This window comes from Barbus barbus (genome assembly GCF_936440315.1).
Source record: "Barbus barbus genome assembly, chromosome: 30".
NCBI classification, from domain to species: Eukaryota; Metazoa; Chordata; class Actinopteri; order Cypriniformes; family Cyprinidae; genus Barbus; species Barbus barbus.
Window position 1 is genome coordinate 26,708,911 of NC_136758.1, and position 12,637 is coordinate 26,721,547.

The window sequence follows — 12,637 nt, forward strand, 5'->3', positions numbered from 1 at the left end:
TGATAGTAAAAATATATATGCATATAGCTAAGAATGTAAAAAGTGTACTGATCTATTAAAATATTGTCAAACTGAACTGAACGCTAGTTAATACCCATGCAAATAGCCAGAAATCTATCATAAAGTTTAACCATATGTACTAAACAACTTAATACGTTAAGCACGTTTCTTAATTACATCTCAATAAACCCTCTTTCTGACCTTGAACGCCACCGGGAGAGTTTTGTTGCACCTCCAGTGAGAAGGCAGCACTGAGCACAGAAAGTTGGGGCTGTCCGTCCGCACGAGCTCGGCGGGGTGGTCCGCGATGATCTCCACCATCGTCCGGTTGTCGTGCTGTCGGAGTCTCGGCACCGCTGCGTTCTGCTCCTGCTGCACATCGCTCATCTTCCCCGCCACGGGCTGAAGGCTGCTGGACGGCGGACTGAACCTGCGGCTGGTGCTCGGATCTACCGGAATGCGCATCACAACAATGTCAGCAAAGGTAAGGGCACTTCAAACCGGCACCAAAGTCAGAGTTTTCGCTTCAAAATAGATGGGATCGATCTATGCATAAAGTCCGTTTGGAAAAAGTTGGATAAGCTCGGTTCCCCTCAGGCTTTACGCGTGAACTCTACAGGTGAATCGCGTGGAAAGAAACGCGCAGGAGCTCCTGGTTACGCTCTGAAGAAACGCCGACATAATTTACGAGGCGATTTTGCTTCTCCTTTGCCGTAACAAACGTCAAAATCCGGAATAAAAGCGAGGCGCTTCGCATTACGCGCGGTGCTCGCTCGGAGAGACTTCGCTTCCACGCGCTTCTCAAAACGCGCCACCGTAACAAGTTAAAAAATAAGTTTAGGAGGATTGCAAAAGTCCTTAAGACTTTTCTTTCTCCATGCAGAGTCTTTGTGAAGGGTTAAAAAGGTGATTCCGAAGGTTGTGGTTAGAAAGATGAAGGCGCTGGAAAGCCGCAGTGTTTTGTCTCGTTGTGTGGTTTGTCTTAGGAGGCAGGGACTTGGGTGAGCTCAGGTTTTTTGTGGTTTATATATATATGCAGAAGCAGGAGGATTATTATGCTGATGAGTCTTGAGCACGTCATGTCTCCAAGCACCATTTCATGGCATCAAAATAAATGAGCAGTTCAGTGGTTTGATATCGGGTTTTTCTCCTCTTTCACCAAAGCAATGCTACACAGAGACACTATACAGAAGCACGGTTGTGATTTAAAGATGTTCCAAGTTTAGTAAGGGTCTGAAAGACAACTTTTAAAAACACATTAAGCTAATTATTTAAGAGTTTATGTATTATTATGGTAACGGGGCGAAGCCAGCGAGTTTTCTTTGACTGTTCGCTAATACTGAGAGACATAAAGGCTCATAAAGAGACATAAACAAAACTCATTCAAGCCAGACAGAAAGCAAACAAGCACAGAAGAGAAGTGACTCATTTCCTATTTCTAAAGACAGATAAAGAGCCAGGGCTTAAGTTAATATTATACAAGATCAGACAACAACAACAGCACAGAATTAAGCCACGACAACAACATTCGTGTATATGGACCTAAATTATGATGTTTTTATGGCCCTATGTTGACATTTAATATGCATATAGCTCGTCTCAAACATATTTTTTGGGTTCGTTATATTTTATTTCAATAGGCTATGCAAAAAAGGAAACATGAATAACACTTAAAGAAAAAAAACGATATTAATAGCCTATTATTAATAATAATAATTTAAATCATTAATATTTTCTTGTGATTTTTTGACAGTGTACTACGCAAATAAGTTATGTTAGTATTTTTAGAGGCTATTCGTGTTTTATATTGTTAGAATTTTTTAAATATGTTTTTTAAGCGTGTGAATCTGAAAAGCTCTTTTGGTGGCGCTTAAATTCGTCTTTTATTATGCGACGAGGGTAAACGCAGAACTACAGCAGCGTTCGCTTGCCACCGCAGCCTATAGCGTTATATAACCTTTAAAAACTCCATTACCCATAATCCCTGGCAGACCCGCGTGACGCCAAATAGACACGCGCTGACCAGTACTGTGTTTACATCAGAGACAAGTGTCTTGCGGTTTGAAAGAGCACATGTGGATGGATTGAATAATTCATAACGTAAGGTAAAAATGTTCAGTTGTGAGTTTAAAATCCAGTTCTGGCCATTTGTTTATTTATTCGAAACGTCAAGCGAAAGCGAGACTCGAAAGGTTCTGTTTGTTCGGTTCGAGGCACTGTTTATGTTTATATTTCATAAAGTGTGTTATAAACAGTTTTACAAACCTTTTTTAATGTTGAAACATGTTATTTGAAATAGCTGTTTGGATTCTCTGAAACGAAGTTGTTAGTTTTAGTAAAGTTAAATAGCTTTTTGACAGCTCATTAGACTGTTATAACAGCATGCTAAGCTAAAATGAGCTCGTTTTTAGCGGAATGCTAATTATTAAGTATGCAAATTGATTGTGCTAAATCACAATTAGATGGAAAAATCGCAGTTTTCTTATTCTAAAGTCCCGTGTGCCTGTATTAGTTGAGGTTTCATGCTTTATTCTTCCTCCACAGTCAACTCTGTGTTTTATTCTGGAAAAAAAGTAGGAAAAAATCACATCCCCTCTCTTGTGTCTAGCCTGACTTTCCCTCATGTGTATTGTTTGTAAAGCATTGGCTGTTTAAAAGACTGTAGGAAGAGTGATGTCAGCACTCGACATGAAGTCTGACTCTGTGGAAACTTACACACACACACACACACACACACACACACACACACACACACAGATGATGGAGATCTGAACGTGTGAGCCATTTCTTCTCCTCCTTCCTGTCCAAGAACACGTCCAAGAGCCTTTAATCTACACGTTTCGGTGTGAGAGAAATGGATTTCGCATGATTGCAGGTCTTGTGCAGACGCAGGCAGGCGCTGCTGTGTGTGGCGAGGATGTAGGAGGGAAATAAAACATCCAATGGCTCTGAATCGCATTTGCCACTTCATTAGGGCCTCGAGAAAGACGCTCTATTAAGTTACATTTCCTCCTTCGGTGACTGCGAGCGCCAAATATGTTTCTGATTTTCCCCCAGTTATGATGATGGTCTGTAAATTTATGAGACAGCTGAGTTGGGGTAATTGTAATTGATGAAAAATATAGTTGAATATATATTGAAACAGCATGTGGCGGAAGGTTGGAGTTGGATGTCTTGGATGAAGAAGAAATAAATATGTTGGAGGTCTTTGAATGCTGATATTTGTGGGCTGTAGTAAAAGCGTCCTTCCTCCAATCATTTTATGTCACTGAGATTCATCTTTATTTACACGCTGTAGGACTACTGCTCTTGGCAAAATCGACCCAAACACAAATCTCGTGCCCGCGATTAAATGAGTAAATTAACTAGGCGTCTGTAGAAACGACAAAAAAGACGTGGAAGCTACATAAAAGTCCTGACTATTTAATTACACAGAGGAAAATGCAATAAATAGAATGGCTCCCTTTTCTGCTCTTTCAAAGCCCTTTGCATGTTGAAGTAATCTTGATTCATTTGCCACATCTGAATTCGTTTTGCCCGGTATGGCGACCATCTGCCTTCACCAGTCAAAGCAAAAGCTTTATCTTTCATCCAACAGAGGGGGCGAAAACAAGGAAATTTTACGCCGTGATGTGTTATTAAATAAAAGGGCCCTGCTTTTGCTTTGGTGACACTTTGGAACACTTAGTTTCATGTCTCTCTGACAGAGTTGAGATTTATATTGGCTCTGATTAAAGGAGAGCTTCGCTGAAAAATGACAATTCGGCCTTCGTTTATTCACCTTCATGTCCTTCCAAACCCGAATGCTGTTGTTGTTCTTGTGGGACGCGAAATAAGAAATTTTGAAAAATATCCTGGGTGCTCTTTGAAGCCATTTGGGACGTAAAATGATTAAAGATAGTCTGTATGATTTGTGCTGTATTTTGAGTCTTCTGAAGAAGACCATTGCCCTAGCTCTGAAATCTCATTCTCTCTATTCAAACGGGAGCTTTGTTGAGATTTGAGAGCTATGTTTTTTCTGAATTGTAGAAATGATATACTACAATATATGCTGCAAATATTTGGTATTATTATTGGGGATTGAGTGTAGATTGTTTACTCAATTTAGACCGAAAAGCATATATATTTATAGTATTATTATAATTCTATTATTACTTTAGATAATGTCACATATTTTATAAATATTTGGTATTCTCTTTATTATTGATTTTTGTGAATTCATGAAAAATATATTTTTATTTTGGGAATTAAGTATACTCAATTTATACCGAAAAGTACAAATATTTTATATTATTATTTATTATATAAATATCATATTTATAGTTTTAGATATGTTGTGTATAATGTGTAAACTGTATAACACTGGAAATTCACAAAATATAAATATTTGATATAATTATTTATTTTTGTGAAATGTGAGTGTAAATGTTATGTGCAATTTATACAGAAAATTCATAAAAAATGTACATATTTGATATTATTTTGTGAATTATGAGTAAGTTGCATACTCAATTTATATTGAGAATTATAAATATTTAATATTATTATTATATTGTTGTTTTAAATAATAGTCATATTTATATTTTCAGATATTCTGTGTATAATGTGTAAACTGTAATCAGTTAATACTGGAAATTTACAGAAAGTTTAAATTTGTGAATGAGTGAATATTTTATATGCAGTTTATACTGAAAATTCTCATAGGCCTAATTCACACATTTATTATTATTATTATTATGTGAATTATGAGTATAAATTGTACACTCAATTCATACCGACAAGAATGAATAGCCTATTTAATTAATCTTATTATTATTTTATTATAAGTGCAAATTGTACACACAGTTTATTCTATGACAAGCCTAAAAGCTTTCATTTGTCATCTTTGATTTTTCATTTTGCATATTCAAACTGGTGTGACTTTGGTTTGACAGTGATTTTGTTTAATTGAATGAGGATGAATGAGATTTGAGAGCCTCAGCTGAGGTTCATCTGTGAATAACGGCTTATATTTCATTCTGGTAGAGCAAACCATGATGAACTATTTAATGATCAGTGCACAGAAGTGTGTCAGACTGCAGCGTTGATAGGGATTACGTCTCATCTACGTGAGAAAAGGGCCGTCCGCCTGTGAGATTTGATAGTCTGATGCCGTAGGAAGGCTGTGGTTTCTGAGTCACTCATGCCAGCTTCAGGTTCAAACAGACCAAGGGTTTGTTCAAATAAAGCTGGTGGTCCGTGACGACTCACCTGCCCGTGATTCCAAATGGAAAGCTCTGCACTCATTTGAATTCGACAAGCTCCATTTCTGTGCTTGTGTCAGCATCCTGTTAATTTGCTTTCTTTGCATTGGAGGAAGTCTAACGGCAAACTGTGCAGATAGCTGTGATGAGCTGCTCAACAACTCAGATTAAGATTCAGATTCAGATTAAGTCAGAAACTCATAATGTGCAAATAATAACATTGCCGAGTCTCATAATCAACCCAGCCTCCAAGTTTCTACAAACAGCCTGATCTATGGATAGAGCACATTTGGGTTTTCAGATATTATTGTTTATTTATTTATTTTTATATTTTTGAATAAATTGTATACTCAGTTCACACTGAAAATGAACACAAAGTATAAATATTTGGTATTATTATGCTATTATATTATTAAATAATAGTAAATATTTATTTATTTGTTTTTGTGTATTATTTGCAATAAATATCACTTTCTACAGTGTTTTTGTATTATATTTTGTGAATTATGATTATAAATTGTATACTTTATTCATACTGCAAATTCTCAAAGTATACACATTCGATATTTGTTATTATTATTAATAATAAATTATTTTTATTGATTTATTTTTAATATATAAGTCTGAGTCCACATTGGAAATCTGGAATTCAAAGTTAATCTTAAACATGTTAGGATAAATTTTTACGTTTTGTAAAAAATAAAACAATAATTATTGCATATAAATATTTCTAGGCACTAATCAGTTTTCAACTAAATTTCATCAACCTTTTTAAAAATACATATTGATTGACTATTACTAATAATTTTATATATTGACCCCTATATGTAAATATAATTCCATTTTTTCCCCCCATAAGTCATTGGTGCGTTTTGAGATCAGATTCAGTGCTACTTTTTTATCATACCATGTAATGCTGGTAAGATCAAACGTTTGGTAAACATTAGACCAAAACAGACTTTAAACATGTCTGCTGTTCCCTTTGAACTAAAAGATCATTAATCAATCATTGCTTACAGTAATTTAACCAGCCTTGCTTTGGTCATTAAAAATAGTTCAGTCTCACACGCTAAAAAAGCTAAATCTCTCTCTCCCTCTCTGAGCAGCGTTTGTCATTGATCCCGGTTGAACGTGTCCGGATCTGAACATGTGGCATGTTTCCCGTCCTGTCACTGGATGCATCAGGAAGCGTTTTGTGTGTGAAGTGGCTTTCTAATTGCTCAGGCTTTGAGTGTGTGTTGTGTGTGTGTTACAGATGAGCAACAGCGCTCCGAGCCCAATGGCAGCCAGCAGCAGCAGCACTGCGTCCGGACGTGCATTCGGAAAGGCCACCAGCTTCATCCCTGAGCTCCAGAGCATGATGTAAGTGCAGGAGTTTTCCTGTTTAAAGTCATTCAGAAAACTTTGATGTGTTCCAGCACTTACAGCAAGCACTGTGGAGGTGCTTTGATGGTAATATCCTAATATGGTAATGACTGATTAACATATTCATCTGTTATTTAAATGGTACTCCAAGATCACTCAGAGAAGAATTGGTCTAGAACAACTGACCTTCCATACATTAACACACATGTGTCTCAAGTGTTGCCATATGATTTCTACAATGGGAAGAAAGTGGATGGAATTGCGGATACACACTTAAACAAAATGCGATACGGACAAGTGTCTTTGAATATTACACCGCAAAATATCTATTGAAATATGAAGTCTGCATGTTCTGTGTGTTTCAGTTGGGCAAAAATATAGTCATATGATATACCCACAGAAACTTCCTGACAACTCGTCAAAATAAGAGTTTGGTTTAACTTGAAGAAATTGTAACAGAAATACATTGCAACTGTACAGAATGTACCTCTCAAAGTAATAATAATAAGTATTATTACAACTTGAAGGATGACACTTAATTAAACAATTTAAAATTGTTTTAATTTTAACTGTAAACCTGAAAATAAATAATTAAGTTTAATTTGATTACACTTAATATGATTAATGAAATTGTTAATGTTTTATGCCTTCATTTGATTACCGCTGTTTTTGATCATGCATTTCTATTAAATCATCAATCCAGAAAAGTCAAATATACAACACAGAATTCTGAAAAAAATATTAGTGTAAATAAAAAAAATATGATTGCCCTATTATTGTAAAGTAATTAATAAATCATTACATTGTTAAAGTTTTAAAGCTTAAGTTGATTAGACATGCTTTTTGAGTATTACAATTCAATTAAAATATTAAAATGGAATGCAGCAAAATTTAAACCAGAGACACGAAGAGTATGAGAAAAGTCAAATGGAATTTGTGGAGAAATATAAAATATTTCATAGAGCCCAGGGCTCTAGACTGATTCGTCGCACTTATGGCACGAGCATACCGTATGGTCGCAATTTTTTTATTTATTTATATATTTATTTATTTGATACAACATTTGATTAATCAATGCATGCTGATGAACTTTTATCATAGTTTATAGTTATATGGTAACGAAAGTGTTCAACATTCAACTCAATCTTTTTCATCAGTATTATTTGTGATTTCAATTTTGTTAACAGGAATTCCTTTTTTTTACTTTCACTTTCAAATGTGCGATCTTGGTGTCACGCTTTACAAGAAAAGATAATTGTTATTCTTAATTAAAAAGCACAACAACAATAAAACGGTAGGTTACAATGACAAACTAGCTTACATAACCTTTATTAACAAAAACGAATAAGACGAGGCATGGCATAGGACACATCACATGCTGTATGTTAAACCGATTAATAAATTACAGAATGTTTAGCAAACACTGAGGAATCAAATAAATAATAATATAAAAAATTAAGGAAAGCCTCCATAGCGTAACGTGAGGTAAACGGCAAAGATAACAAGCTTTTCAAAAAGAAAAGTAAAACTAAACTGACTGTCGCTGACAGGATTTGCATGTTTTTTCTACAAGCACACCAACATGTTCACCTTCTCTGGTTTAAGAAGCGGTCTTTTACTTTAGTTTGAAAACCAAATCCTCCGTTGCGCTCCGTCCGCTGCGCGCACCTTCGCGCTCGTATAAACCAGGCTCTACCCACGAAGTGCTCGCGCTGAAATCGCCTCTCTTCACGTGATCGGTGAAATCTTTCTCCTGCTACAATCTTTCTCCCTGCCATGAAGCAGATGCTTTGGAGCAGAGCAGACCATGCACTCGCACAAGTGTGACCACGTCAAATTTTTACTCGCGCACACTCAAAAAATGGTCGCAAATGCCCTAAAATGTAATTTTTGTTCAAACCTGTTGTTAATTTGGATAAGTTTCATGATTTAATTTAGTAAGACATGCTTTTTGATTGCTAAAATTTAATTTAACAATGAAAATGTAGTCCAGAAATGGAACAGAAAAAAAGGGATCCGAAAAAATGGAATTTGGGAAACATTTAAAAAGTAAAAAAAATTAAATCAAAGAACAAAAAAAACAAAAAAGAACATACTTCATAGGGCCCCAAAAATGTTTGTTCTAATAAAAAAAAAAATTGAATTGATCGATTTAATTAAATTATTTAATTTCATAAGACATGTTTTTTTTGAATACTAAAATTTTTTAACCGTTAAAACGTAGTCCAGGAATGGAACAGAAAAAGTGGAATCCAGAAAAAAAATTTATGAATAAATAAAAAACGAGAATTTTTGGGGAAAAAAGGATTTTATAGGGCCCTACTCAAGTTATCGCTACAAACTTTCATGCAGCATTAATCATTTTCTGAAGCGCCGGCGATGCAGGTCTGGTTTTGCCATCATCAGCAGGAGACCACTTTATAGTTTACTAAAGTAGCAATTAATGCTTATTATTTCATTCGTCAGAAATAAGGAGGGATTGCACACTGGAAAGCATGTCAGTGATTGCGGTTCTGTTGATGTACTTCGGCACACGACCGTATTTTCGTCAGAAACCCTGTTTTTCCGTCAAAAACATTAAGTGTAGTTGATCTTGGAATGAAAAATATTAAGCTCAATCTATAAAGCGAGCGTCCAGGTCTACAAAACTGCTTCACCGAAAGCACAAAGGAGTCATAAAGTACATTTACATGCCGATCCATTGACTTCCCTCCAACTGAGCGTTTGCGGTTTGACCTAGTGAGAGATGTTCTTTAGGAAAGCCACAGTGAAATTCATCCTGTCGTTCTGCTTTGAATCCCACCTGAAGAGACCTTCAAACTCATGCAAATCACAACAACACTGTTTCCTGCGTGTTTACCTCGTGTGCGGCGATGATACTGAAATACACGAGAGCTTTCGTAGAAAAATAAAAAAGCCTCCCCTTTTTTGTTTAACCTGTAGAAATGGAGGCATGAAGGTTGCTCCTCTAGTCAAAACCGGAGACAATAGCTGGTCAACAGAGGTTTTATGAACTTATGTTTTGCGTAAATAAAACAAAGGTTACTTTTTTTGGCATTGTGACATAAATTTTTATGACAATTGATCACAAATATTCCTATTACTATAATGCAGAAAATTGCATTACCATTATTATAATGCAGACATATCATTGAGATGTTTTTATTAATATTTTGAATTAGTTTTTATTTTTATATTTTGGTTTCATTTTAATTTGATTTGTTTTTTGTCATTTTTATTGTAATTATTATTATTTTTTTAAATATGTCCAAATAATTTGTATTATTGTTTTATTTCAGTTTGAGTTATTTGAGTCTCATTTAGTTAATCTAAATGGAAATGAGAAATGTTGGTTTGGAAATGAGCTGTTTTAATTTAATTAAATTTTTATTTCAAGTAACAAAATGTTTTTTTTTTTTTTTTTTTTTTTTTTATTTAACTATAAAAACACTGGTCCACAATTATTAAATAAAAATAATATATTTTTTTAACATTATAATAAAATTGTACAAATAAAAATCTGCATAGAATATATATTCCGTATAAAATAGTACCATTTATGTATATTTAAGTTATTATACAATTTTATAATTGCAGAATGTGCACAATTGTCATGAAAATATTGTTGCATTAAAAACAAAATAAAACTAAAATAATTTTTTTTTTTTTTTTTTTGATTTTGCTGTGAAATATGATATTTCTTGACAGTTTTCTGTTTGTTCATTTTGGCTGCTTTTCTTACGCAAACTTGAATCCTGTAATGAAATCATCCCTGCCAAGATGAAAAATAGTACTGTAAGAAATATCTCTTGTTTTTAACGGCTTATTTGGCCTGTATAGCAGCCTAAAATAATGGAATGTCTCTGCCGTCGGCTGATTCATTTTGTTGTTGTTGTTGTTTCCAGCCTTAAATACAAAATGCTCCGTGCCTGTTGAATCTCACGTCTTCAACTGCACACACTTGTGTCATTTTAGGCTTTCTTTGGTTGAAAAAGAAAATCACACGACCCTGCGACTCCACAGAGGGCTCCGGATTGCAGTCTTATATTTTTGAAAGACATTTAATTATAGCTTGCAGTCAAAGGCATTTTTGATGGAGACTAAATGGCCTCCAATTGCAAAGATTTTCTTCCTCCGTTGGCAGGCGCTGCGCTGTGATGATATGGAGATATTATATTCCAGCGTCTAACAATCATTGGCATTCATCTGTGTCACACGGCACGGTTGTTGTCAGCGATGAGCTTTTGTGATTTGCTGCTGAAACTGAAGTGTAAAAATCGCAGATGAAGAAGGGGAAAAAAAAAAGGTTTGAATTAAGTCAGCCGGGCATCTTGAATGCGTACTGTAAAACAGACTCTCTGTTTTTGACGCTGTCTGCTCTGGGCACGCCGGCTGTCTGGAAAAGTGAGGGAGGAAAATGTAAAGACAGTTTCCTCTGCCGCCTCTTGCCGTGACTGTCTGCCGCCCCATGCCTTCACGGAGGTCTCTAATTGAGATCACTTGTACTTATAAATGGTAGGAAGTTTTGTGGTTCAATGAGAGGAGCATTAGAAGCGTAGTGTGTGCCTCTTAAAATTAAAACGAGGCTACCGTTTAACTCTCTTAATCAGCTAAATACGTCTCTCCCAAGGCATTTTTCTGCTTTTTCATCTTAACGGAGTCATTTTTAATAGTGGCAGACCAATATGGGGTTTTCAGTGGCAGATCCTGATGTATAAAGAGCAGGCTGGGTGGCATTATTGTGCTGAAATTTACTTAAAGCATTTTAACACAGAATCGCACATGAACATATAAAAACTGAAAAAAGTGCATTATAGTATGCATTGGAAGTGTTAAAGTAGCAAAATATATCTTTATTTTTGTTGGCTCACAAGATAATATTGTAGATTAATTGGCCTTGCCAATACTTTACTTGACAGTCTATCACTATTATGGTAATTAAGCACCTTTTCATCTTTTTTTTTTTTTAAATTAGTTATTTTAATACCATCAAGTTAAACTAAATTAAAATGAGAAATGTTATCTTGCCTCTTAAAATTAGCCTACATAACGTTACCATTTAGCTTAATCAGCTAAATGTCTCTCTCAAGGCATTTTTCTGATTTTTCATCTTAACAGAGTCATTTTTAATATTAACAGACCAATGTGGGGCTGCACATTTGAATTGCACATTTAAATGAACAACAAAAAAAAAAAGTGATTTGGTTTCTATTTTGTATGTTAAAATAGCAAAGTATCTCTTAATTGGCCAAGTGGCTATGCCCACTTGGGTAATTAACATCTTCATTGGCTCATAAGATTGTATTTGTGATTAATTAGCCTGGCCAGTACATTCCTTGACAGTCTGTCACCTATTGACAATTAAGCACATTTTCATCCTGACTTTTATTATTACTATAATGCAGAAAATTGCATTCTCATTACTGTTATGCAGAGCAATATGAGGTTTCACATTTTGCAAATTAATTGCAAATTTAAATGAACATGCAAAAAGAGAAAAAACTGCATTATCAGTTGGCAAAGCATTTGATTTTGGAAGGGTTAAAACAGCAAATTATCACTTAACCACTTGGCCGAGTAATTTTTTTTAAGGTAGTTAGCCTTGCCAATACATTACTTGACAGTCTGTCACTATACTGAAATAATTTTGGTGTAAAAACAATTTTGACTTAAATTTCACAATCAATTACAAAGAAATGGCGGGTAATACATTGAATTAAACACACATTTTCAAGTAGACAGACTTAAGTAGTTTTTTTTTGTAAAACATACTCCAAAATTATTTTAACCTTGAAAAATCTTTTTTTTTTTTCATTTTTAAATTTAAATGAACATATGAAAACAAAAAAGTGTATTATCAGTTGGTAAAGCTTTTGATTTTGGAAGTGTTAAAAACAAAATATCACTTAATCGGCCAATATTAATAATAATGTAGTTTAAATAACCGTGCCACTACTTTCATTGACAGTCTGTTATGAACACATTTAACTGTTGTTTTGTCATCCTCTGTCATTTTATGAGCTGATCGT

At 34.7% G+C, this 12,637-nt stretch overlaps 2 protein-coding genes across 4 annotated transcripts in view; one reads left to right on the forward strand and one right to left on the reverse strand.

The window, feature by feature from the left end:
• runx2a (RUNX family transcription factor 2a) overlaps positions 1 to 1,003 on the reverse strand; it is a 38,860-nt gene extending 37,857 nt beyond the window's left edge. Inside the window, exon 1 of the mRNA XM_079385814.1 lies at positions 202 to 1,003. Coding sequence (XP_079241940.1) covers positions 202 to 465 — 264 coding nt within the window. The 5' untranslated portion in view covers positions 466 to 1,003. The remainder of the gene's footprint in view (positions 1 to 201) is intronic.
• supt3h (SPT3 homolog, SAGA and STAGA complex component) overlaps positions 237 to 12,637 on the forward strand; it is a 133,592-nt gene continuing 121,191 nt past the window's right edge. The window contains exons 1-2 of one of the 3 annotated variants that reach the window (XM_079385815.1): positions 237 to 484; positions 6,499 to 6,605. In XM_079385815.1, the coding sequence (XP_079241941.1) occupies positions 458 to 484; positions 6,499 to 6,605 (134 nt within the window). In that variant the 5' untranslated portion in view covers positions 237 to 457. Of the gene's footprint in view, positions 485 to 1,986; positions 2,106 to 6,498; positions 6,606 to 12,637 lie in introns of those variants that run through there. The other 2 variants (XM_079385816.1, XM_079385817.1) reach the window with 2 other exon arrangements.